This window comes from Hydractinia symbiolongicarpus, chromosome 6, assembly GCF_029227915.1.
Source record: "Hydractinia symbiolongicarpus strain clone_291-10 chromosome 6, HSymV2.1, whole genome shotgun sequence".
NCBI classification, from domain to species: domain Eukaryota; kingdom Metazoa; phylum Cnidaria; class Hydrozoa; order Anthoathecata; family Hydractiniidae; genus Hydractinia; species Hydractinia symbiolongicarpus.
Window position 1 is genome coordinate 30,388,311 of NC_079880.1, and position 27,503 is coordinate 30,415,813.

At 33.2% G+C, this 27,503-nt stretch overlaps 2 protein-coding genes across 5 annotated transcripts; both read left to right on the forward strand.

The window, feature by feature from the left end:
• Positions 1-2,791: 2,791 nt before the first annotated feature.
• LOC130647981 (uncharacterized) lies at positions 2,792-6,387 on the forward strand. The gene is made up of 3 exons (XM_057453996.1): positions 2,792-2,950; positions 4,355-4,923; positions 5,568-6,387. Exons 2-3 carry the CDS (start codon positions 4,373-4,375, stop codon positions 5,950-5,952), a joined length of 936 nt encoding a protein of 311 aa, XP_057309979.1. The 5' UTR covers positions 2,792-2,950; positions 4,355-4,372; the 3' UTR covers positions 5,953-6,387.
• Positions 6,388-12,377: 5,990 nt separating this feature from the next.
• On the forward strand, positions 12,378-18,693 carry LOC130647983 (uncharacterized). Of its 4 annotated transcripts, XM_057453998.1 has the most exons (4): positions 12,378-12,566; positions 15,779-15,854; positions 16,301-16,942; positions 17,472-18,693. In XM_057453998.1, the coding sequence occupies exons 3-4, from the start codon at positions 16,368-16,370 to the stop codon at positions 17,941-17,943; spliced, it is 1,047 nt and encodes a 348-aa protein (XP_057309981.1). In that variant the 5' UTR covers positions 12,378-12,566; positions 15,779-15,854; positions 16,301-16,367; the 3' UTR covers positions 17,944-18,693. The 4 variants fall into 4 exon arrangements, with proteins under 4 accessions (XP_057309981.1, XP_057309982.1, XP_057309980.1 ...); XM_057453999.1 differs by lacking the exon at positions 12,378-12,566 and having other exon boundaries at positions 15,575-15,854; XM_057454000.1 differs by lacking the exons at positions 12,378-12,566; positions 15,779-15,854 and adding an exon at positions 16,058-16,211.
• The last annotated feature ends 8,810 nt before the right edge of the window (positions 18,694-27,503 follow it).

The following is a 27,503-nucleotide window of genomic DNA, read 5'->3' on the forward strand; positions in this document are numbered from 1 at the left end:
GATTTCATGTTGTTGGGCTTTGACGAAAAAAGGGCATCACCAGAAGTTTCAGCTTCAGCAGGCTTTTTCTTTTGGTTTTCGTGAATAAGCCTGTCCCTAACATAATCCCAGGTTAGATTGTCCTCAGCAATTGTTTCAAGCGCCGTTATTAAATAGTTATACTCTTTGGGTAAACTACTAATAAGAAGAATAACTAGGTCCTTTTCTGCAATAGCATCATCAATCGCTTCCAGGTGTTCTGACAATGTCTTAATGTTGTTTATGTGTTCAGTCATATTTTGACCTCTAGCCATCTTTGCTGAATATAATTTTCTCCGATAGAAAATCCTTTTTGAAAGTGTTTTTTGCTGAAAATGTTTTTTAAGATTTTCCCATGCTTCCTTAGCCGATTTCGTGGAGCGAACGTAAATTTGTAAGTTTGTTGAAATTCCAAAACAAATGGCGGCAAACGCTTGGTTCTCGCGTTTCTTGATTTGACGTTTCTCAGCCTCCTGCATATCATCCTCTATGGTTTCATCACCGGTTACAATCTCTCAAAGATCTTTTCCGATTAAATACATTTTCATGTTGAATTTCCATGAATGATAGTTTTCAGCAGTCAGCTTCTCAATTTTGAAAGTTGCGTCTTCAGTTGCCATCGTAAAAAATCAAATTCAACAAAACAAAATTATTTCAGTACTCGATATAACATTAAAAAGTGTCTGGGCCCATAACCTGATAAAAACAGACACACAGAGTTTCTCACTCATAGAGTACTTTTTCTCTCATAAAGAACAAGCTGATCACAGAAAAACGTAGAGAATAAAAAAATGTGCGTAATATAATGCACCTGACAGTTCTAACATAAAATAATAGAACCACCGGTTCACAACTAAATAAAAGATAGCAAGTGAGCGTCACATATTTCAACACCAAGTTGGGCAGTACTCATGCTTGTAAGAAGCAAGAAAGTGTATTCAGCACCTTCTTCTGGGAAACGAATCCTAGTTTTGACAACCACCGTCCCCGTAGACAAGATACTTCAGTGCAGCTTGCTGTATTGTAAACCTTTTTCATCATGACAAATTATATTTTTTCTTCATACATTTTCCATGTTTTCGGTCCCGATTTTCAATCTGGACACTAACGTAGAGAGACATATTAGATAAGCCTCGCATTTATGCGCGATCGCGTTTACAATATGGCGAACCTATGTAGCTACACAAGGAGGAAACTCTCAAATTTCAAAGTGAATTTTTTTGGAAACTTTTTACTAAAAAAAAGTAATTAACATATGCGGTATATCTGAAAAGAAATTATTTATTCTTTTCAAAAACATGCAAGAGGGTGAATCTGTTACATTTGCGTCTATCATCTAGCGAACAATTTATAATATTTAACTTTTGGTGATCAATTTCATGTGGATTTCAGTCATATAAATTTTTCAAGCACTAATTTCTTCTGTTATAAACGTAATTCTTCTGCCTGATTATTTAAAAGTATTGAAAGATATAGGGGCGAGAAATTTGGGAACTTCTTCAAACGCCATTTTATGTGTGAAAGCAGAGAAATTCAATTTAAATTGCAACAATTCTGACTCTTATTTATTTATTTATTTATTTATTTATTTATTTATTTATTTATTTATTTATTTATTTATTTATTTATTTATTTATTTATTTATTTATTTATTTATTTATTTATTTATTTATTTATTTATTTATTTATTTATTTATTAGAGTAGACAAAAGCGGATTTTCGCAGCAATTCATTTTATTCCAGCCTCAGTTTGCTTTTTGAAGAAGTGTTACACAGACTGCTTGTTAGATTTTTCCTGCGCATTTAGTAGTTAATTAGGGTTCGGCCCAAATCTTAGTAGACTTTGGAAACGCGAATGCTGTGACGAATTAATTGGAGATAAAGATTTTTAAAGGTTGGTGATTTGGTTTAGGCATATTTAACCCTATTGTGGATGGGGAGCGTGTTAGTGTCAACTTTGAGTTATAATATATTCCGAAATACTTATTAAATTGTTACGAAACTTCGTGACTATTAATACTTCTATGACTAGAAACTTTTTAGAAGATATGACATTGTGACGTACTCTATATTTATATGAGTATGATAGCACAAATTGTTTCCGGGGTAAAGTTCAATTGTTTCCTCGATTTTCACGATTAAATAAAAACTTTTTATTATATATTCTTTTAAGTTTTTGCAATAAATAATAATTAGATTAAGGACAGCCGGTTGAATCAACGTGGAGAAGACGTTGCATGTGACGTTGATTAGACGTTGATTTTCCGTTAAAAATAAGTTTTTGCCGTCGTTTTTCGACGTCTATTTAACATCAGACAGCAACGTTCAAACAACGTCATGCAACGTCTAATCAACGTCGTTTCTATGTTGTTTAGAACCGTTCACGCAACCGTTATTCACCTTCTTTTTAACGTTGAAACAACGTCCTGCAATAATCAATTATCGTCGTTTCTATGTTGATCACACATTTCTTAGCAACTGTGATTCAACTTTTTTTCATTGCTTAAGCAACAACTTCATAGATTTGGTCAAATCAATCAAAAATGTTCACCTTAAAAGTTTAGTTTCCTTTATGTTCCACTGTATCTATATTAAATTTCATACCATTTGAGAAGTTACAAGGGAGGAGGGAGGGGGTGTGCAATCTACGAAGCATAAATATTAATACGTGTAACTTGGTAGTAAGTGGTTAACAATAACAGAATGTCTATAGATAAAAAGAAAATGCACCTGTTCCGATTTCTAACTATATCTATAACTTTAACTTGATTTGTGTCTTTAAAACTAACAACATTTTTTTGTTATATTTAAAACTAACAACAATTTTTTGTTATATTTAATTAAAAACAATGTTTACACATCTATCATTTTTATTTACGTTGTTTTGGAATAAGAGCTACAAAGGATAGAATATTTTTGTGCTTCTAAACAGGTAAGGAAACAATTTTTAGATATTTAACACTCACTGAAGTTTCTGTTTACATTATATCCTATAGTAACACGCGAATTTAGTCTGCGTTTTGAAAATGAGTTCTCAAATTGGTTGAAAACAATGTGAGACCCGTTGATTTCTCCACGGTCGAAGGCTTACTGTGACGTAAAATTTAATTCTAACATAACAAAAATGTAATCCGAAAAGAGGTTTGAAAATGATTCCAGAATAAATTGCTGTATTCATTTAAGGAAAAAGCTCCAGGTAACCGTAACTGATAGCCATTTTAAAAAACCTTCAGGAAAGGTGGAAGACAACACTATAAATAAAATGAAAAATTGTTTCACTGATTATATCCCAAAAAGTTCTCTCTTGTGGAAATGTTGTTTCTATGAATGCATCTTTGACTATCATGATGATTCGGTGTTCATTCATTTACCTTTTAATCACATTTGCACAAAATGCATCCGTTCTTTCTTTGCTCATACAATACCGTGTACGAAATTAAAATCTGGACTTGAATTTCACCTGATGGAATAATTAATTACCAGATGTGACGCGCTTACCCCATACACTTAGCTAAAAGCGTTTCGAATCTGTTAAAGTCGCTCATTTTATAGCGAAACAGATAATTTATATAATGAATATAATTCTAAACAAAATCTGCTCACCTTACCATAAAATGTAGGGTAAGAAATTATAAATCTTGAATTCGGAGTCTTTACTTACGAACTTAGTAAGAACACGGAATTGAAAAAAAAAACTTGGCCTCCAAATAGTGCGCATGCAAGGAGAAAGAGAAGCCAATACATTACATCTTGGACCCTATTTTTTACAATTACCCTTATTATGCCGAGAACGCCATTTTTAATGTTAATAAAGAGATAAACTAGGTCGTAGACATGAATAATCAACGGGTTCACCTGTCCTTTATATGTCGTTTTTCGTGTTTTTGTAACACGACTTCTTCTTGCGCAAAGACGTACGCGTAAAGAATACGAGCATTAATAAGATGAGCAACAGTGTTGAAGCGCTTTAAGCTACCGCCTTGAACACTTGAATGAAAGGCAGCCTCTTAAACTAAAGCTTAATCTCTTAAACTTGATGAACAGAACATTAGAAAGCCATTTTTTTATCTGCACTGTAGTGTCCGATTTTTATAATGCCTTTCTTAATATTCAGCATTTATATCTTTTTCAATTTTCACATTTGATGGCGAAGAGAAAATATAGAAGTAGTCACTTCGCCTGGCGCCAATTAAAATGAAAAGCAGCAGAATATTTACAAATTCGAAAGGCTAGGATAACTTGAACTAAAATTGGTAGGTTGTATGCTGTACTAGAACTGTTTGGGTACTATTTTTTTGATACTATTTACAATATAATAATAATGTCGCTATTCTAGGAACAAGTTTTCGTTATTATGCATAGAAACAATATGGCGATTAAAAGATCAACACATGTTAATGCCTTGGAGAAGAAGAGTGGGTATGATTTGCCTGTTTATGGACTGGATAACGGTCAGTTTTATGCAATCCATATACCAGCACTGGTATGTGTATTTTTAAGCTTAGTCGCAGCCGTATTGACCATATGTTTTTCATTCAAACATCAAAGAATATCAACATTTTTCACTTGGACAAAAAGTGAACGGTTTGTTGTGTATCTTGCCATATGTGATGCCTTGTTTAATATCTTCCATTCTATGGATCATTTGCATATAGTCATCACTAAGGATCATATTTACCCTAAAGCTCTTTGTCAGTTTAATGCTATCATGTCAGTCGAGTTTGTTCCAGCCCAGGGATTGATGGTAAATATAGTCGCTATTAACGCTTTTGTTTTGATTTACATTCGTAAAAAACTCGATTTTGGACGTTATGATTGGAAGTTATTGCTATGGTTGTTCTGCCTACCATTTGTCTTCGGTGTAGTGGCACTTGCAACCAGATCATTAGGACCGAATGGAACGTTGTAAGTATTGCCCTAATTTGTAGCTTGACAAATTACAAATAGTATTCCAGTTCTTCCAGATTAAAAACGCAGCGTAAGAATTTCTATCTCAGTTACATTAAGTCAGGTTCAAAAAATAAATCTCATGTTCCCTGTAATTGGGATCTTTTTTTAAATGTTGGAAATATCTGTGGTCTGTATTATAATACCCGTACACATCTGTCCGTCTGTCTGTCACGCAAAATGGTAGCTTAGCTGCGCAAGTAGCGAAACGCACGCAATGCGGTATAAAAAGGACGGGCGTGACCGTGGATTTTTTACGGACCAACGCCTAGTATAAATAGCTTGTGATAAAAAGTTCTTTAAAATGTAATTTTGAACTGAACATAATATCTAAGTAAGTCAAATAATATTATGTTTGTTTAAAAAAAGTAGCTTTTTAATAAATGTTAGTAAAAGAGCCACACAAGGTTGGTTAGATGTAACACAATTGTTTATGAAGCAGTATTTTTTTGGTTCTACTTATCAAGCTACAAAGACATGCACTTTAAAAAAGCAACCCAAACCTTTTTTCCATCATCAACGATAAAAAAGTCTTTTTTAATTCAAGTAATGTAATCTGAGTCATGAAATATTTTAAAAAACCTCTTTATTGTTTTTTTCAGCTGCTACATCGATCCTGTGAAAGGAAAATATGCAAACTTATTTTTCACCACAGTGCCGTTGCTATTAATTCTCAGTATGAATGTCGTACTGTATCTTCTAACATGGTATCGTATTCGAAAGGAGGAACCAAGGTTTAAGGACTTATCTGGACAGAGTTCCAATGTTGTTCGTTCATCACACAGGGCAGCCAAAAATATGTCATTGTTTGTAGCCGCTTATTTTATACAATGGTGGGCCACGGCTTTGTATGGAGTGTGGCAATTACTGGGAGATGTCCCACTGGTATTGTTTCAGTTCGTCACGACATTTTCAAACATTGGGGGGATCTTAAATGGAATTGTTTATGTTGTTATCAGAAAGAGAAAAAGCGACATTAATAATTAAACACGACCATATTTATAAGCCACATTGTACACAGTGCTCGTTTGGAAAATGTAGCCTAACCTGTGGGTTAGACCTCTTCTAATGTTTTGCTAGTCAATCCATCTGCCACTGAGTTAGGAATAAGCTTAATTATTGTATCTATCTAGCAAATAAATAAAAGAAAGTTGTTTCTATCTTTTACAATAAATTAATACAATAAATTCCTTTTAACGTAATACAAAACCGTAAGTACTAAATTGTGGGTGACTCTTAACCCAAATTGATTATAGCGTAGTTTAAATAAAAACTTCCGATAGGTTAATTTTTAATGACACTTTCCAGTTTCAATCGTAAAAGTACCAAATACATCCGCACCATATTTATACAAACTGAAATACATCGGGAAAATTAGAACTTGTACGCACTCCTGCAATCCAATAAATATATGGTTTTCAACATTGTATTTTCGCATTCTATTTATCTCCAGATGGTTTATGAGAACCGAAAAATGTTAATAAAATGTTTAAAATGAATAAATTGGTTTTATTATTAAAAATTTGATTTTGAAGAAACTGTGCGTTTTTTGTCAAATTCTTCATTTTCATCACCGACTCTATTAAAAGTTGCACAGGTCTGTATGACAACAGGTGACCTAAGAATAAAATAAGAAAATAAATTCTTTACAAAATACAAGTCTTCCAGTTTAACTGGACTTTGTCCGAAAAGTAGCGGGTGCAAATAGTCTTTTGGCAGAGAAAAATACATGTGTACATCATGAACTTCCTTAATCATTTTTGAGACAATTATACGGTTTGAAATTTTAGCAGTTATAATGTTTGAAGTGCAGGGAATACAACAACGAGAAGACATGTTAGAAAATGATTGTGAATTGTTGTAATTGTTGAATTGTCAGAGATCCATGCTGATAGCAATCATTTCACAGTATAGCGACCTTGAGTTATTGTCAAAATCATGCAAGTGTCGCCATAGCATTTTTCAGATTTAATATTTAAACCAGTAATTTTGTTCTTCGAACCAACATAGCATTCCAGCCCGTAAGCTAAATAAAGTTAAAGATTTTACTAAATTCTATACAGCTACATAAAGCTGTTTCACGCATTCATTTGAAATACAGAAGCCGTACAATAGCATTTGGAATAAAAGTTATAGAATTTTAAGAAATTTCCATATAGCGTTTTTATCACCACAGAGTCTGGAACATAAAGCTTATAACAATATATGAGCTCACAATTACTACCTGCGGAAATGATCAATACTAACATCAACAGTAGTATACTCCACTTTATTCTCGCCATTTCAAAATACTTTTATAAATGTTGAACTTTCTAATCAAGTATTAGAACGTGCACTCTCGTTGATAGCCGTTATTGTGCAGACGTTGACTTGTTTCACTTGACGAGTCGAAGCAGTTTATAGATCTGATTTTTAGCACTGCTTCGGTTTTAAGAGGTATCTGTTTACGTAAAGTAAAGTCAATAATTTTATTTATCTTGTGTCAAAGCATTTTTCTCTTTGCTCCTTTTTTTCATGAATTGCATCATTTAATTTTGCCCTTTTTAATTTTTCAAAATAAAAAAAGGGCTTGGGATTGATGGGACCAGTGGTCAGCAAAGCACACAGAGGTGAAAGCGTGTCTAGCGGATCCTCTTTTTGTCCCGACGTAATTTGACGATCTTATCGTAGAGGGCAAAAAACACATTTACGGCAGATTTTTGCGGTATTCTTTGGGGTCACATAAAAACAGATTTGAATCACTTACAGATAAAACTATTGTTAAATCAAAGTCGGTATAGGAAGAAAAATCCACAACGAAATCTATTACATTTAAGGTGGCAGTAACCCTTTTTTAGCTGTCCAATTAGCTGAATTATTTACTTAGTGTTTTATATTTATGCACTAATTAAGATCGACAGGCGATTCCGCGGGCGCAAATTTTGATATTTCGGATAGGCAAACTCAAAAGCACGGCAGATAGTCAGCTAACAGTATTGCCGTAACCACAATTTTAATATTAAGGGGGGCTTTAAAGAGAACTTACATATATGAATTTCGCTTTATATAGTGGCTACCCGAGGCGCCAAGTGGTAAATTTTTCAAATTTTACATCTATAGATTGGCGGAAAATGCCCTTCCAGACGCCAACGATCTCATGGTTCAATGTTAAAAATCACGATGAATGTTTCGATATTTTAGTAATTTAGGAAAGCTGCGTTGTTTAATTGTCATCAAAATTAAGATAAAAATTTCCATCAGAAACCAAAAGGAAGAAAGAAATAAATATTTACAGTACACGACTACAATAATATAAAAAATGATAAAAAACACTAAAAATTTTAAAGATGCATCAATTTTTAGAAAATTTACATCGCATTTGGACTCTTTAAAATGTACTGCCAGCCCCTTAAACATTCAGTGACTTTTATAATAATGACCTATGGGAAGGATCCGAATGTTCCTGAACGACTTTCTCTCTTTTTAATAAATTTGTTTGCTACTTTATATTATCAGTGTATGACAGTGTATGTAATACCATCAGATTATCTATCCGTGTGTCAGTGGTTGTAGCTCGAAGATAAGATTTTATGCGGTTCAAAGCTAAAAAACATCGTTCCCTAGAAGCATTTGTAGCGGGCATAACTAACATCAGTTTTCCCACTTTTATAACTTTAAACAAAAGTAGATTTCTTGGGTTATCTAACTTTTGGAGAAATGACACTAAATCTGTCTCTCTTTTTCCTTTTTTTTAACAGGAAAATCATTGGGGGAGGGGGCTGTGCCCCCTGGCCCCCTCGGCGGCTACGGCACTGAACAGTTCTAGGGACAGATATATTAAAGGTGACATATAAGTAAAAAATTTCACGTAGCAAAAGCTAAAGAACGTCACTGATGTTTTCTCTCTTCGAAAAAAATAATCTACACAAGTAAAATAGAAAACATGCTTTATCCTTAGCTACATTAAAATATTATATATTGTTATATATACGTCATCAAAATCAACAAATTAAACACTTGTGATCTACTTGTGATTCTTGTTTACAAAAGCCTGTGCAAAATATTATTTCACATAACAGTTATGTAAATTACATGACGCCGTGACAAAAATCAGACATGCCAACGTGCATGCACATGGATTAGGTTAAGTTGTTTTTTTTAATATTCAGGATTAGTATTTTTTTACACAAGTTCAGCAAACTTTTTAGCCAGGTTCTGCATTTTTTATATATTCAGGTTTACTCTTCTTTTACTCGAAGTGTTTTTTTTTTAATTCAGCTTAATTCATAATTGTCATTGTTAGTAATCAGGCTTTAAAACTTACGTAATAACTGTACTAAACTTTCTGGCAATTGTGCCTTTGTTTTGAAAGAGTAATAAAAACTTGATGTGAAACAGGAATGTGATATTGCTGCCATAGTGTTTGTTCAAATTTTGTTCATATATGTCCACCAATAGGCTACCGACTGATGGCCTTATGGTAAAGCGTTCGCTTCCAGTGTGGCAGGTCTTGGGTTTAAACCCCGACGGAGTCATGCCAGAGACTATAAAAGTGTGAATCTATCCTTTCTGCTTAGCGCTCAGCATGAGAATAGGATTGATATCTTAGGCAGTTGTCTAGTTGAGCGATTGCTGTGCTTGCACGACTTTCGTAGCTCAAATGGGAGCTTTAAATACACCAGGACCCCCTTGGCAGGGCCCTTATTGATAGCAGTACCAATAGGAACTGAAGAGGCCCTCCTGGGAAATAATTTCGATAATAATAATAACTCTTTGAAGGAAGGAAGAATCTATTATACGAGCATCTGCTTTACAGAACCTCTAGATTTTAAATCTAAGACTTAACTGATTTATCATTGTGTTTTTCACTTTGTAATTTTCTTTCTTTCTAACCATACTTGTTTATATGCCGAGATTAATATATCAGTTGCGACATATACGTGAAACTGGTTAGTATTGAAATTATTTTGGAAGTAATAGTTTAATAGACCTTTCCCGAATTCTTAATTATGTCAAACCCAATTAAAGCGGTCGATACTAAAAATGATTTTTATCCCTAAGTTCCTTAGCGAAAGGTAGAACAAATTACCTAATTTCGTAAATACTTTAGTTCGTTAAGTGCCTCAATTCCGAGCTGAAAGTTACGGTCAAACCCTTTATATAGCCGAGCTTTCCAAGAATAGCCTCGTTTTCAAAATAATTATTTTCTTTAAATCTTAATAAAATCCAACCAGAATATTATATTGCTCTATAAACTACATTTTTGTCATGATAATTTAATATTCTATCTGAATATCCTAATTTGAAGAGCAAAGAATCATTATCAAATTTTGGATGACGTCATAAGTATTATAATTTATGAAATTCGGGAAGGTGTATTATAGGTAAAAAATCTAACTTAAAGGTTAGAAATAAGAATACGAGAGCTGAATTTCTTTTTCTTCCTAGCCATTGTTTCGGATACGCTAACTTGCATAATTTTAGAATCAAAAATGCAACCGGCCCACATCAGGGCGTATTGACATAGTATGTACATCATCAATTAATCTTCAATCGTTAGTGATATATCACGCTAAAAATAGATGTGCTAATGCATTTTTTATATAACAAGCATAAAGTTGTATTAAATATTGTCAAGATATGTTTAAATGTATTGATGCATTATTATATTGCGCTAAAACCTATCAAATTGATTTTCGAAATTAGATATTTTGTGCCATAAAATGGGTTTAAGGGGAAGAGAGGAAATGAAACTTACAAGTGTAATATCCACTTTTAAATTGCTGATGTGATTAGAGGCTTCGTGAATGCTGGGTTAGTATCAAGTTTCTTGTAATTGAAATCAACATACTTTTCTTCTGCGATGGATGTCTAGTCATTTAAAGATGGGAGAAAACTCGTTGCACTCTAACGTTTCATTAATTTTTCCTTGGATAAGATCAACATCCCAATGGTAAAGCTTTCCAACATTGATTTTCTCCTATGTTCTCAATAAAAACTTACTGCTGTTTAGATCATATGTTAAGTACAATCATAGCCGTATGTATGTATAAGTAGTCACTAGTTTCCAAGGACCCTAAGTTCTTAGGAGTAGCTATAGGTCATATTGGACAGTGCTTATACTTGTATGAAGAAAGAAATATTCAGCACCTTTTTCTGGAGCCTAACCCGCAGTCAAGTACCTTTAGTGCAGCTTGCTGTATCGCACACGTTTTAATCACGCGTTTTTATAGCATTTATTCATCAATCCAATTCCTTTTCTTTTTCTAAGCGTGTGTATATTTTTGCTGAGACTTGTTGATTTTAACTTTATTCTAATTTATAAATAGTCGATGGACGTGGAAATATCCACGGGTTTGCCTGTCTTTATAACAACGCACTACGCACGTCTCGCTACTTGCGATACCATTTTGCGGGACAGACAGACAGACGTATACGAATATTATAATATAGACTAGTCGTTAGGCCGTAGAAAAATCCACGGGTTCGCCCGTCCTTTATAGTTACCCGTGGCAACAAAGTGGATAAAAATATATCGCGCTTGATATTCGTATTTCCGTAACATCTTTTTTTGAACTTGGCGGGAGGTCCGTGCAGAGACAGACAGACGACGGCTATTATTATAGAGATAACGATTATCTATATTATAATACCCGTATACGTCTGTCCGTCACGCAAAATGGTAGCTTAGCCGCGCAAGTAACGAGACGCCCTCAATTAGGTATAAAAAGGACGGGCGAACCCGTGTATTTTTCCACGGGCTAACGACTAGTTAATTAAATACAACTAAATAAGTAGCCCTTGAAAAAATCTACGGGATTTCGTCCGCCGTGAATTTCTTTCACATCTTGTGCATTCTTTTTCACATGGTACCAAAATGTAATGAATCACTCAGCGGGGTATCCAAAATAAAGCCGATGCGCGACCATTTTGAATAAGCAGAAGAAATACTAGTATTAATATAAATACGTTATTATGTTACTCCATTTTGTATGACTAGAAACTTATGTCTATTTAACTTTGGCTCTGATTTCTGTTGTTGTGCCGCTTATAAATGCGATTACTATAAAAAAATATGAACTAATTACCTAATAAAAGATAGACGTTATTGGATTTTACTGCAAGCAGCTCTGTTGATCTTAATTTGCTTCATTAGATTAAAAAGTTATCAGTTTTGTGGATGTTGAACAGACATAAGAAGTATGGAAATTCTCATGAGATTATATGTATCTACTAGTCGAAAAAAATTAATGATAACAAAAGAAAAACATTTTCTGAAAGCTTTTTGACTGTAAAACAAGATATTTTTTTCGCTTGACATAGATTCCTCTACTTTTATACACTGAATAAAACGACCATATGTACAAGTCACACGACTTCTTTTTTGTAAAATCCTTGTATATATATACATGTTGCAGTGTTCTAAATAAATACACGCACATTCTCTCTAAAACAAACTATTGACATTGTTGAAATACATTTCGTTATAAGCTAATTCATGTTTGAGATTTGTTTTTTATGTTTGTAGATGTTTTTATACCTTTTTTAGTGTGTTTTTATTTTGTTATTTGAGCTTTGGTATGAAGTAAGGATGTTTTTTCCTTCGTTAATTTCAAGAAAAGGTAATTTATTGCTTCCTGTTTATATATAGAGTTGTATTGATTTGTAATTTTAAACTGTCTTTATTGCAAAGGTCACCTGGGGTAAGGCTTTTTAAAAAATATAATACCAGTTATATACAGTGGTGCTAATATTTTATTGTTTACATTTCAGTGATTTTTGTATGCCTCAACCTGACTATGTAGGCTGGTATGCTCCAGAGAACGTTGCAAATAAAAGGCTTTTTAACGTTTTAATATTTTTTCCAAATCACATCACGATTAGTATAAATGAGTTAAATGTTTTATACATACTATTCCGTTAGCCCATGGAAAAATCCACGGGTTCGGCCGTCGCAGCTAAGCCACCATTTTGCGTGACAAACAGACGGACGAACGGACAGACGTATACGGGCATTATAATATAGACTATTTAATGCCACTATTAAGTTATTTTTGAGTGGTCACTTAAAGATAGTGTTGGTTCTCTTGTGGTCACTTAAAGATATTGTTTGTCCTCTCGTGGTCACTTTACATTGCTATTCTATATTAGATACTTTACGAAATAAGAACGGGGCTATCAACGACAAAGAAAATATTAATGTTTTTCAATGCGCATGTGGCGATCAGGGGAAGTCCCCCAGAACAAATTTGCCGTATTCCTTCTCCCTTCGAAAAAAACATTTAAAGGTTGTGGATAGCACCTGGAATATTTTACCGCAGTAAAAATGTCATATAAAAATATTTCATATAAGTACGCAGAAAACCAAATTTACCTTTTTCTTTAAATTTTGTGTTTGCAGCGACTTGTTGTCAGCTTCTTCTTCATTTTCACTTTTTTTTAAATTGACAGTAGCCATATTTGTTTTAATTTTAAGTCACGTTGTCGCTTTTGTTCAATTTTTGGCGCGTTTTTTATATGACAGGCTTTCATAAAAAGTTATTGATAACTAGTCGTTGTAAATAGTCCCCGTTCTTGTTTTGTAAAGTCACTATTGTTGGTTCGATGATGGTTACTTTGAGGAAAAACATGTGCAGCTATACAGGTGGTTAGGGTTAGGGTTAGGTTTGGCAAAATATTTGGAAGCTTTTGACCTAGCAACTTATTTCTTTAAGTTTATTTTTCATAAATATATTCCGTAAATTTATTTAGATTACATTGATAAGTTTTTGTATGGTTACTGATTAAATAATTTAATTAATCTCTACAGTAATAGCCGTATCTTATTCACAAGAAAAACAGCGTGTCACGACCATATTAAATTTTTACACAACGAAATATCAAAAGCGATATATTTTTACGAGGCTTGATTTTTTTGAAAAACCAATCCGAATTTTTCGCGGACTCGACAAACCGACGAAGGAACGTGTAAAGCAGAGCAACAGAGGCCATTTTAATTCTAAAAGTGGTTGTGGTCTGTTTTGATTTGTAGGTTCCGTTTGACCTTGTTATCTTCTAAAAGCGTTTTATTTCGGTATTTGTTTTCTGTTTGTTTTCACATGTTAAGGTATATTGTCACGTTTTAAACCTCCTTCAAATCTTAAACCACCAATTTAAAGATTTGGGTACGAACGTAGATTTTGAGCCGGTAGCTAGATAGGCTTGTTTATTCCTAATCTTTTAAGGATGTAGTTTTATATAAGGGCTTTTTACCTTACTTAGCCATTTTGTTTTTATTTTTATTATCTTTTACAATCTGATTTTTACTCAGCTGTACCTGGGGTTGTCGGGGCTGTTAGCTAGCTAGCTACCTCTTGCTAAAAAGTGGAAGTAACCAAATACAGTGACCGCAGTGTTAGGTAGCTAGCTACACTTTTACTGTAATACAAACTTTAGCAAAAAGTCAAAAGTTTATTGATGAGACAACATCTCAATATTTTGTAACAACATGCTTTAGGGTAGGATTTGTTTTTATTCAAACTGACAATGAATTTTGCAATTCTATTTTGTGAAATTAAATAACTCATTGATTGTTTTCGCTGGACAGGGTAACGACAGGTAGTTTCTTCTGGTTTTATTTATATCAACTAAAGATGCGATAAAGTTTGTTGTACTGTTTACTCTGGTGTTTTTATGTAAACCGAAGTTGCGATAAAGTTTTCTTGAAATTGGTATTACGCCTATACGCATATGCGACATGATTGACCTATATTAGCTATTAAGTTCTCAGACCGGTACCACAATTAATTTCTTAACTTTACGGAATTTTATTTCGCGAAAAAAAATGTTGACTGTTTGACAGGATAATAAAGGGTTGTAAACTGTGTTTTTATTTATTCCCCGGCTACTTATTAATAATGCTCCTAATATTCTTACTATTCTATCTTATATTTGTTTACTGTATTCCGCCATTTTTAAATTTCCAAATTAATGCCTAATTCACAGCTGACGTCAGCATTCAACGTTATATCATCGCATATTATCTTTATTATTTCAAGATTTGTAAAAAAATGCGCAAAACAAAGAGTACCAGTGCTAATTGAGAATTCCTTACCATGCATGGAGGCATGATTCACACTAACTACGTTAGCCAATCCATGAATTTGATAGTAATTTACAAAAAAGTGGTCTAAAACTCTGATGACGGCAACACTTTCATGCTATATACCGTGTTATAGCTTAAATTTTTTAATCTTTAATATGAAGCGTGGTTTTGATAGGACAGTTCGGAGAAATTGATAAAATGGCGTGCTTTGTAATAAGTACAGACTAATGATTTTTCTTGATCAGCCATATTTTAGGCAAAATTTTTTCTCAGTTTTTTTTTATAAAAAATGAGAGACTAAGTTGGTGATGTATTACGGAAAAAAAATATTCAATGAAATGAGACTGCAAATGAAGTTTTGTTGAAAAACATATTTTAGACATAAAAACATCTGAAGCTAAAAATGTTTCATATATTTTTTTCACAACAGAATGTTTTAACCTTTGTTTCCTTTAATCTATTGCTTTTCCTAATAAAAGCCTATGTCTTGCCATCTGAAACAAGTTATTTAATAACAAAGTGTACTTTTATCTTTAAATGTTGACGTGAAATAGATTTTTTGCGTGTTGACTTATTTCATTTTGTATACAGCTGCTGCTTCAATGATGTGAAGAGGAAGTACGCAAATTCCTTCTTTAGCACAGTGTTTTTACACGAACTCTTACCGGAGTATAATATTGTATATTTTAAAAAGGTATCGCATTTAGAAAATAAGAAACATTTGAAGATTTATAACTTCTCTACATTTAGAGCTGTTACACGTTTTCCTTTAATTAAGAAAAACCCGTGTCTTTCAATCTGAAGGAGGATTTCCACGAGGCGAATTGTAAGTGAAAAACGTTGTCTTTATTTGGAAAAAGTTTAACCTACGTAAAATGTACTTCTTTTCTTTGTCCTGAAATAGATTATTTACTTGTTAATAATACTTTTAGATCAGTTATAAAACCAATAAAGAATATATACTCTTTTATTCTCAGTCTGGTGCTTTTATTTACATTATTCGGTGATAGTATAAACTCGTTTCAATGAGAAATATTTGTGTGCATAAAGAAAAAGAGAGTTTTTAATCCAGAGTAGAACAATTAAGATCAGAAAGCAACACGCGAACGAAACGATATGAATGTCAAGCCAGACAGATTTGATTACTTTCTCTTAGACAGCAAACGGACAGACGTCTGAAACCGTAATATAAATTTCAATTTGTGGAATAATTACTTAGCAAACTAGTTTTTCAATCATCTGAAACAACCATATTTGTTTCTTCTTTTCTAGATCGGACAATCCACAATAAATCATAGACATAAAAAACTGAAAGTGATTAATTTTGTTGACACAAAATATGAAAGTTATTATGGCTCATGCAATAGCTAGAGCCACTGAAACATCACTACAAAGTAACACCACGATGGCACCAAAGAAGGAAAGCGGATACGATTTGGCATTATATGGACTGGATAACGGTCAATTTTATGCCATCCATTTACCAGCGTTAACATGTATTTTTTTAAGTTTGATAACAGCTATACTGGTAATATGTTTTTCATTTAAACATCAAAGAATATCAACATTTTTTACATGGACAAAAAGTGAACGGTTTGTTGTTTATCTTGCCATATGCGATGCCTTGTTTAATATATGCCACTCAATGGATCACTTGCATATTGTCATCACAAAAGATCATGTCTACCCCAAAGCACTTTGCGAGTTTTATGGCATCATGCTAGCCGAGTTCATTACTGCCCAGAACTTGATGGTAAATGTGGTTTCTATCAACGCTTTTGTTTTGATTTACTTTCGTAAAAAGCTTGAATTTGGAAAATATGATTGGAAGTTATTGTTATGGATGTTTGGAACACCCTTTTTGGCGGGTATGATTGCTCTTGGGACTGGATCTATGGGACCAAATGGAACCTTGTGAGTACGAACAACACCTTTTTTCATTCCATATATATATTCGGTAGTACAAGAGTGAAGTTGCTTTTAATAAGTGATTTATAGAAAATACAAACATTGAACTTGCGTAAACCTAACATTGGAAACCATAGGTAGAGAAGATAATGATTGGCACAAATTGAGTCTCGTATCTCCTTCAGAGACATACTTAATTATTTAACTTAGAAAATCTAGGTTCTTACTACCATTAGATATCAATTACCAATGTCCATTCAACTTATCCAAAAAGATTTTAGACTAATTTTATATAATGTCTAATTATTCCACAAGCTGGAAGGTGCCAGGTGTTGAAATTCCCCTGAAAGCTAATAAAATTTTAATACTAAACTTCTGATTTGTTTGAGGGTTCTGATTGGAGGCCTGTCAAATGAAAAAAGATAAAAACAACAGAGAATAAACAATGTGCTTTAAAAGGACCTCAAAAGTAATATTAGCCTATATAGTAATCACCTATTTTTACAGTAGTAAAATAATCCTATTTTATCTTTAGCTGCTACTTTGATGGTGTGAAGGGAGAGTACGCGAATCTGTTCTTCACCACAGTGCCTTTGCTTTTAATTCTCACCGTAAACATCATTATGTATATTTTAACATGGTACCGCATTCAAAAAGAGGAGCCCAAGTTCAAAGATGTTTCTGGCAAGGATGCTCACGTGGTCCGCGCATCACATCGAGCAGCTAAGACTATGTCCTTATTTGTTGCAGCTTTCTTTATACAATGGTGGGCGATGGCTTTGTATGGGGTGTGGCAATTAGTAGCAGATGTTCCGCAAGCGTTGTTTCAGTTTGTTACAACCTTCTCAAACATTGGAGGAATTTTGAATGGTATTGTTTATGTGATCATAAGACGAAAGAAAGGCGAAAATCATAGCGAAATTCCATCGGAGTCTTCAAAGAAATTTTCACGAATGAATAATAATCATTCGGTTAGTAATATAGAAACCCAGCACACCTCGTTTTGAAATGCCTCACATCTGCACAATTTCTTGATTTAAATATCTGTTTATACAGAAAGCAACAGTTACTCAATTGGTAATTCAACAGAAAACCTTCGTATTTATGGATTCAGAAGTTGATTCAATTTTATCTAATGTACTGTTGATCAGCTTTTAAAGAAAATCATTTGTTACCTTCTGGAAAGAAACACATATCTCTGCAACATATATATAAAACTAAAAAAGATATATGTGCTGGCACCTGTATCTTGCATACATTGTTTCTTAGCTATAAATATACTTTTATTATTTCTACGCTTCGTTAAACAATTTTATCAATCACAGAGCACAATAAGTAGCTGATTTGTCCATCGTATATCTCAACCAGTTGTAAGTTTTGTGCTCAAGAAAAACACCCCATCTGTTTTTCATCACGACAAATATGTTTCTATTTTTGAGTTAAAACTTATAAAGATCTGAACATTACCGGGATGTCAATATGCACGAATATGAACGAATATGAACGAGTAATGCCACTTCCGAATCTCTTTTAGCAACACCTGTCTGAATTTAACGCTTTAGAATCCTGTATAGCTTAGCTGGCGGTTATAATATCTGAGCGGGTTATGCTCCACTGTATGTATTTATATTAGTGGCAATAAACGCTCTTGTAGTGTGTTACTTCCACAAATTTTTTCAAAGTTTTCAAAGTTTTATTCAAATGTCAATTATTGTCAATTATTTCGTTAACTTAAAATATATATTAATTTCGTTTAAGAGTGTTTTCTATTTGTTGAGTTTCTTTAAAAGCCTAACCATGCTTTATTCTTTATTTTATGTTTTGAATAGTTAAAAAAATAGAACAATATTGATACAGCTAAGTGTTGGAGACTTATCTTCCAATGCTCTATGACTTTGTATACATTTTAAATCGTACAAATTCATAATTTCATTTGAAATATTTCAAATTAGTTTAACGCGAGGGTAAAAAAATACTACTACATAAATATATCACAGGAAGCAACTTCTGTTTTCACAAACCGCTTTCTAAATTCGTATTCCACCCAAAAGACTCGATCTGACAGCGTAACATGAAAGCTTTGAACTGAAAATCTGGCATCATTTGTATCCAAGTGATGATGTGTATAAACAAAAAGAAAGAGCAGCTAATTAGGAACAAAAAATCAGACAAAGGAAATCAAAATTTTTAGCATGCATGCTCCCAAAAGACAATATCCGTTCCCCATCTCTACGATTTTATCATGATTCCTTTAAGTATACACACGATCATTTTGAGTACAAAGATGTGGTTTGTACGGAAAAAACCGAATAACAGGAAATATTGATGATCTAAAATTACTACTTTGAAATCTCTCTAAATAATAGATTGTAATATCAGATACCAAAAAACAAACAAGTAGGAAACCATAAAATCGAAATGACGAAACGTGCGTTTGCAAAATAGACATTTGAATATACAGTAGACATGGCCAAAGATTTCAGTAATTTTTTATCTTAAAACAGTAACCATCAATTACAGATTACTATAAAGACATTTGTAATTTCTTTATTTGTTACAGCTTCATTATCTTCGTATTGGCCTTATGTAGAATAAATCGGGCATGTTAAATAAAAGAGGCCATTCGCAGTTGAATCTGGTGTTTCAATGTGATAGTTAAGATGATTTTTCTCAATACTCGTAAATTTTCCATCAACGTTAAATCGACTTTCGTGTAGTTAAATCGACTTTCGTGTAAGTCATTTAAGGTCAAATTTAACATTTTTTTGCGCAGTGTTTAAATAGAAATGGTTCGGATTACGTTGCCACGGATGACAAAAATATCAATCTTTGATTGATTTATACGTCACTAATTGCAAATTCTTTTATCATTAGTTGAAATTGCAAGCCAATGTAATAAAGGTATTGACATATGTCCACCTTATGAGATCTACCTTGTCTTCAATTAACAATTAGAAAATCCCAAACACAGCCTTCACGAAGATCAATGATTGCGCAAACGCCAAATTTGGATTAGCGCGCAAGATTTATAGCATGAAAACAGAATGACTGCAAAAAATTCAGGAAAACAAAGTATATAGAATTCCATAGCGCTAAAAATGAACAACAGATTGTGGTTGATCACAGTTACTTGACTGGTTTAATTTTAACCTATCTAGTTTTACCGTGTCATTTAAATTAATAATAAAAATATAATAATAAAAAGTAACCTGAACTGAATTTAACTTATCTATTTGTTGCAAAAATATAAGTGATTATATTTATCTAAAGTTTTACAACTCGAATAACATTTCCTTTATGCTTACAAATTTTCCATATTTCACGTTTTTAAAAGCAAATTTATACTGAAGCAATTCTACATGAAAGGGAGGCTAAAATGATATTTTTGTGACGTAAGCGCTGGGTTCTCGGCGAGTCAAAACATTGTAAATTAGAAATGATTGTTTTCTCTGAAAAATATTACCAGATTAAATTTAATTTTTTTAAATATTTTACTCCCTTATCAAAAAAGTGTAGCAATTTATGAATATTTAATTTCAAAGCATGCAACTCACTTTCAGAGATAGAACTTTATGTCCCTTTCCACACAAACAGAGTCCGTCTACACAAATTAAGTAGATAAATTTTAAAGCTGCATTATTTTTTGTGCGGGAACTGAGACCAGACACGGGTAATATCAGCCTGACAGAATTGTATAAATCTATTCCATGCGTTTGTCTCTGTCTTTGATAACCATGCAATGTTAAAATGTCTTGGTGTGTTGTCGTGAACTGTTTAAGTAAAAGTAACAAGAAAAAGAATAAAAGAAAAACAAGGAAAGTGAAAATGTGACAGAAACTGAGAAAAAATCCTTTTTCTTACTTCCAACTCGTGAAGGTCTCTTCTGACCATTTTGAACAAAAATTTTTCAACCCTTTGTGGGATTTTCAAAATTTTTATTCTTCGTATAAGAACCGGACCCCAAAAAAAATCTTTTATCTACTGCCATTCCATCTATTTTTTTCATATAAGGATAAGCCAAAATAGCGAGAAACATCATATCGTAGAAGGAAAAGAAAAAAACATGAAGAGGTATGAACAATTTTCATTAGATCTGGTAATAGTTTGAGGAACGTTTCATATTTTAGCAGTGAGCAATGAATTTGTAGCCTTATTGTATGTAATGGTAATGTAAGTAAGAGTTGCTTTGTGGTGGTCTCATTCGGAACATACTATTTTCATTCGAAACATACTTATTTCATTCGAAACATACTATTTTCATTCGAAACATACTATTTTCATTTTTTTGTCATTAGATGGTAGGGCAAGCTATAGCCTCCTTAGATTCACCCGTTATTTTCGACACGGTGGTATGTTCGTCGTCTTCCTTCGATTACCCTAAGCCATTATCACAATCAATCGGTTGTCAGGCTGAAGTAACGACGCGCAAATCATCAACCCAATATAAAGATCATTTACATAGAAGTATCTGCGCAGACATCCGTGGGAGTAGCCGATGCTTAAACACCGACAGCATCGTCCGATGGTGAAAAAAAATAAAATTTGACGCCACATGTCAAGTTGAATTCCTTGACGAATCTGGTTATCATTTTTTGTAATATACCAAACTATCGGTAGTCATGTCGTCCATAATTTCACATTAATTTATGTTTTAGAGCTGGACCCATCGTCAGAAGAGGAAGAGGAACCAAATTTGCTATTAAACAGCACATTCCAACCAAATAATAAAACATACCATGTAATGCCGTGTAATTAGTTGCGACGCATTATTAAATTATACAATTGCTAGACATTCAGATATGTTATTTATGCTTGGCTTGTCCACCATATTTAAATGTCAAAACGAGGAGTCCGAAGTCGATACTGAGTACGACAGAGACGATGAATGCCAAGAAGTGGTTGGTGAAGGCGATGATGCTTTAGATAGAGATGAGGATACAGATGATGAAAGTGACAAAAACGATTCTTGTTTATTGAAATCTTAAGAAGGTAATTTTTGAAAGAAAACCTAATAGGGGATTGTTCGGTCTACCATTTAGCCGAATGAAAATATACAATGTTTTTTTTTTACATTTTAAGGTGCGATAGAGACGATCCAGATATCGTGAACGATTACGAAATAGACGAGGATGCAGATACTGATAGAGTTTCAGAAGAAGGTTGTAGTAAGGAGACAAAGCCTATTTATCGTCACTCTACATTTATAGTCTTCAAATGGAGCCTTATGTAGTTGTTAAAGTTTTGTAACAAGTGTGGTGCTGCACTTAGTCAAACCTTGACAGAATAGCACCAAAATATGGGAACTCAATTGCCATATCGTTTTCGGTGTGTCAAACGTGTAACTACTTACCATTGCCGTGGCCAGGTTTAATTTTAGAAAAAACTCGCATTCTATTTAAATAAAGGCACGTGAACTGTAATGCTTGTACATTGTTCATGCATGATGCGAATACGTTTGGTCATCACAACTAAAATGGAAAGGAACCAAAGGTGTTGGCAACCTTCTTTTAACAGCTGCAATTGAATTGTCGGGTTCATCTTCTAATAAAGTTTGTAAATTTGCGAATTTACTCGACTTGAAGTTTATCGGAAAATCGACATATTGTGAACACCGTGGGAACTATATTTTTCCAGAAAAAATCGTGCATGGGTTAAAAATCAAAAGGAGCAGGTCGTGGAGGTATTGCAGAGTGGGAAGTCGTTGAAACTGCCTGTAGAAAGGCAATGTGATTCACCAGGAAATAACACTACATACAGTACATTTTCTGCGATGGACACACTCACCAAGAAAATATTGAACTTTAAAATTGTCCATGTAAAGGTAATTTTCTTCTTATTTGTAGTAACATTTTGGCAATGATGTATCCACTGTGTTTACATAAATATTTAGCACATCCGCAATACTTGTATAAATATATAGCAAGCTTCCAGTTCCCAGGCGATGAAAAAAAGGACTTTATAGATTGTATCAACGAAATCCAAGAAGTAAAACATGTCTCAATCAGGGTCATTTCTAACAATAGGTACGTACAACATTTTTGTTTCCAGTTTATAAAGTATATGACGCAAAATTATAATGTTTTTACCCAGTCCTTTTTCCGCATTCGAAGTTTAGTAAAGATGGTGATTGAGAATGCCATGGTCAAATAAACAAATTCAGTTTAAACTTATGAAAGAAAATTTTGGTTGTATATAAATGCTTTTTTTCTTTATTTTTGTATCAAGATGGTAAGTTTATCAAGTTTTAATTTTTTTTCGACAGTACCTTTAATATCTTTTCACATAATTTACAAAAATGGCGGACTTTGCCTTTTCAATAAATACAACTCATTAAGAATAGTGACAAGTTGAAGGTTAAATTAATTAATTCTGAAAAAAAGGCTTTTTAAAAAATTCTAGTTATGTCTTTCTTTGTTTTTAAAAATTCACAACGAAATAAATCTAAATTCGTATTCCACCCAAAAGACTCGATCTGACAGCGTAACATGAAAGCTTTGAACTGAAAATCTGGCATCATTTGTATCCAAGTGATGATGTGTATAAACAAAAAGAAAGAGCAGCTAATTAGGAACAAAAAATCAGACAAAGGAAATCAAAATTTTTAGCATGCATGCTCCCAAAAGACAATATCCGTTCCCCATCTCTACGATTTTATCATGATTCCTTTAAGTATACACACGATCATTTTGAGTACAAAGATGTGGTTTGTACGGAAAAAACCGAATAACAGGAAATATTGATGATCTAAAATTACTACTTTGAAATCTCTCTAAATAATAGATTGTAATATCAGATACCAAAAAACAAACAAGTAGGAAACCATAAAATCGAAATGACGAAACGTGCGTTTGCAAAATAGACATTTGAATATACAGTAGACATGGCCAAAGATTTCAGTAATTTTTTATCTTAAAACAGTAACCATCAATTACAGATTACTATAAAGACATTTGTAATTTCTTTATTTGTTACAGCTTCATTATCTTCGTATTGGCCTTATGTAGAATAAATCGGGCATGTTAAATAAAAGAGGCCATTCGCAGTTGAATCTGGTGTTTCAATGTGATAGTTAAGATGATTTTTCTCAATACTCGTAAATTTTCCATCAACGTTAAATCGACTTTCGTGTAGTTAAATCGACTTTCGTGTAAGTCATTTAAGGTCAAATTTAACATTTTTTTGCGCAGTGTTTAAATAGAAATGGTTCGGATTACGTTGCCACGGATGACAAAAATATCAATCTTTGATTGATTTATACGTCACTAATTGCAAATTCTTTTATCATTAGTTGAAATTGCAAGCCAATGTAATAAAGGTATTGACATATGTCCACCTTATGAGATCTACCTTGTCTTCAATTAACAATTAGAAAATCCCAAACACAGCCTTCACGAAGATCAATGATTGCGCAAACGCCAAATTTGGATTAGCGCGCAAGATTTATAGCATGAAAACAGAATGACTGCAAAAAATTCAGGAAAACAAAGTATATAGAATTCCATAGCGCTAAAAATGAACAACAGATTGTGGTTGATCACAGTTACTTGACTGGTTTAATTTTAACCTATCTAGTTTTACCGTGTCATTTAAATTAATAATAAAAATATAATAATAAAAAGTAACCTGAACTGAATTTAACTTATCTATTTGTTGCAAAAATATAAGTGATTATATTTATCTAAAGTTTTACAACTCGAATAACATTTCCTTTATGCTTACAAATTTTCCATATTTCACGTTTTTAAAAGCAAATTCATACTGAAGCAATTCTACATGAAAGGGAGGCTAAAATGATATTTTTGTGACGTAAGCGCTGGGTTCTCGGCGAGTCAAAACATTGTAAATTAGAAATGATTGTTTTCTCTGAAAAATATTACCAGATTAAATTTAATTTTTTTAAATATTTTACTCCCTTATCAAAAAAGTGTAGCAATTTATGAATATTTAATTTCAAAGCATGCAACTCACTTTCAGAGATAGAACTTTATGTCCCTTTCCACACAAACAGAGTCCGTCTACACAAATTAAGTAGATAAATTTTAAAGCTGCATTATTTTTTGTGCGGGAACTGAGACCAGACACGGGTAATATCAGCCTGACAGAATTGTATAAATCTATTCCATGCGTTTGTCTCTGTCTTTGATAACCATGCAATGTTAAAATGTCTTGGTGTGTTGTCGTGAACTGTTTAAGTAAAAGTAACAAGAAAAAGAATAAAAGAAAAACAAGGAAAGTGAAAATGTGACAGAAACTGAGAAAAAATCCTTTTTCTTACTTCCAACTCGTGAAGGTCTCTTCTGACCATTTTGAACAAAAATTTTTCAACCCTTTGTGGGATTTTCAAAATTTTTATTCTTCGTATAAGAACCGGACCCCAAAAAAAATCTTTTATCTACTGCCATTCCATCTATTTTTTTCATATAAGGATAAGCCAAAATAGCGAGAAACATCATATCGTAGAAGGAAAAGAAAAAAACATGAAGAGGTATGAACAATTTTCATTAGATCTGGTAATAGTTTGAGGAACGTTTCATATTTTAGCAGTGAGCAATGAATTTGTAGCCTTATTGTATGTAATGGTAATGTAAGTAAGAGTTGCTTTGTGGTGGTCTCATTCGGAACATACTATTTTCATTCGAAACATACTTATTTCATTCGAAACATACTATTTTCATTCGAAACATACTATTTTCATTTTTTTGTCATTAGATGGTAGGGCAAGCTATAGCCTCCTTAGATTCACCCGTTATTTTCGACACGGTGGTATGTTCGTCGTCTTCCTTCGATTACCCTAAACCATTATCACAATCAATCGGTTGTCAGGCTGAAGTAACGACGCGCAAATCATCAACCCAATATAAAGATCATTTACATAGAAGTATCTGCGCAGACATCCGTGGGAGTAGCCGATGCTTAAACACCGACAGCATCGTCCGATGGTGAAAAAAAATAAAATTTGACGCCACATGTCAAGTTGAATTCCTTGACGAATCTGGTTATCATTTTTTGTAATATACCAAACTATCGGTAGTCATGTCGTCCATAATTTCACATTAATTTATGTTTTAGAGCTGGACCCATCGTCAGAAGAGGAAGAGGAACCAAATTTGCTATTAAACAGCACATTCCAACCAAATAATAAAACATACCATGTAATGCCGTGTAATTAGTTGCGACGCATTATTAAATTATACAATTGCTAGACATTCAGATATGTTATTTATGCTTGGCTTGTCCACCATATTTAAATGTCAAAACGAGGAGTCCGAAGTCGATACTGAGTACGACAGAGACGATGAATGCCAAGAAGTGGTTGGTGAAGGCGATGATGCTTTAGATAGAGATGAGGATACAGATGATGAAAGTGACAAAAACGATTCTTGTTTATTGAAATCTTAAGAAGGTAATTTTTGAAAGAAAACCTAATAGGGGATTGTTCGGTCTACCATTTAGCCGAATGAAAATATACAATGTTTTTTTTTTACATTTTAAGGTGCGATAGAGACGATCCAGATATCGTGAACGATTACGAAATAGACGAGGATGCAGATACTGATAGAGTTTCAGAAGAAGGTTGTAGTAAGGAGACAAAGCCTATTTATCGTCACTCTACATTTATAGTCTTCAAATGGAGCCTTATGTAGTTGTTAAAGTTTTGTAACAAGTGTGGTGCTGCACTTAGTCAAACCTTGACAGAATAGCACCAAAATATGGGAACTCAATTGCCATATCGTTTTCGGTGTGTCAAACGTGTAACTACTTACCATTGCCGTGGCCAGGTTTAATTTTAGAAAAAACTCGCATTCTATTTAAATAAAGGCACGTGAACTGTAATGCTTGTACATTGTTCATGCATGATGCGAATACGTTTGGTCATCACAACTAAAATGGAAAGGAACCAAAGGTGTTGGCAACCTTCTTTTAACAGCTGCAATTGAATTGTCGGGTTCATCTTCTAATAAAGTTTGTAAATTTGCGAATTTACTCGACTTGAAGTTTATCGGAAAATCGACATATTGTGAACACCGTGGGAACTATATTTTTCCAGAAAAAATCGTGCATGGGTTAAAAATCAAAAGGAGCAGGTCGTGGAGGTATTGCAGAGTGGGAAGTCGTTGAAACTGCCTGTAGAAAGGCAATGTGATTCACCAGGAAATAACACTACATACAGTACATTTTCTGCGATGGACACACTCACCAAGAAAATATTGAACTTTAAAATTGTCCATGTAAAGGTAATTTTCTTCTTATTTGTAGTAACATTTTGGCAATGATGTATCCACTGTGTTTACATAAATATTTAGCACATCCGCAATACTTGTATAAATATATAGCAAGCTTCCAGTTCCCAGGCGATGAAAAAAAGGACTTTATAGATTGTATCAACGAAATCCAAGAAGTAAAACATGTCTCAATCAGGGTCATTTCTAACAATAGGTACGTACAACATTTTTGTTTCCAGTTTATAAAGTATATGACGCAAAATTATAATGTTTTTACCCAGTCCTTTTTCCGCATTCGAAGTTTAGTAAAGATGGTGATTGAGAATGCCATGGTCAAATAAACA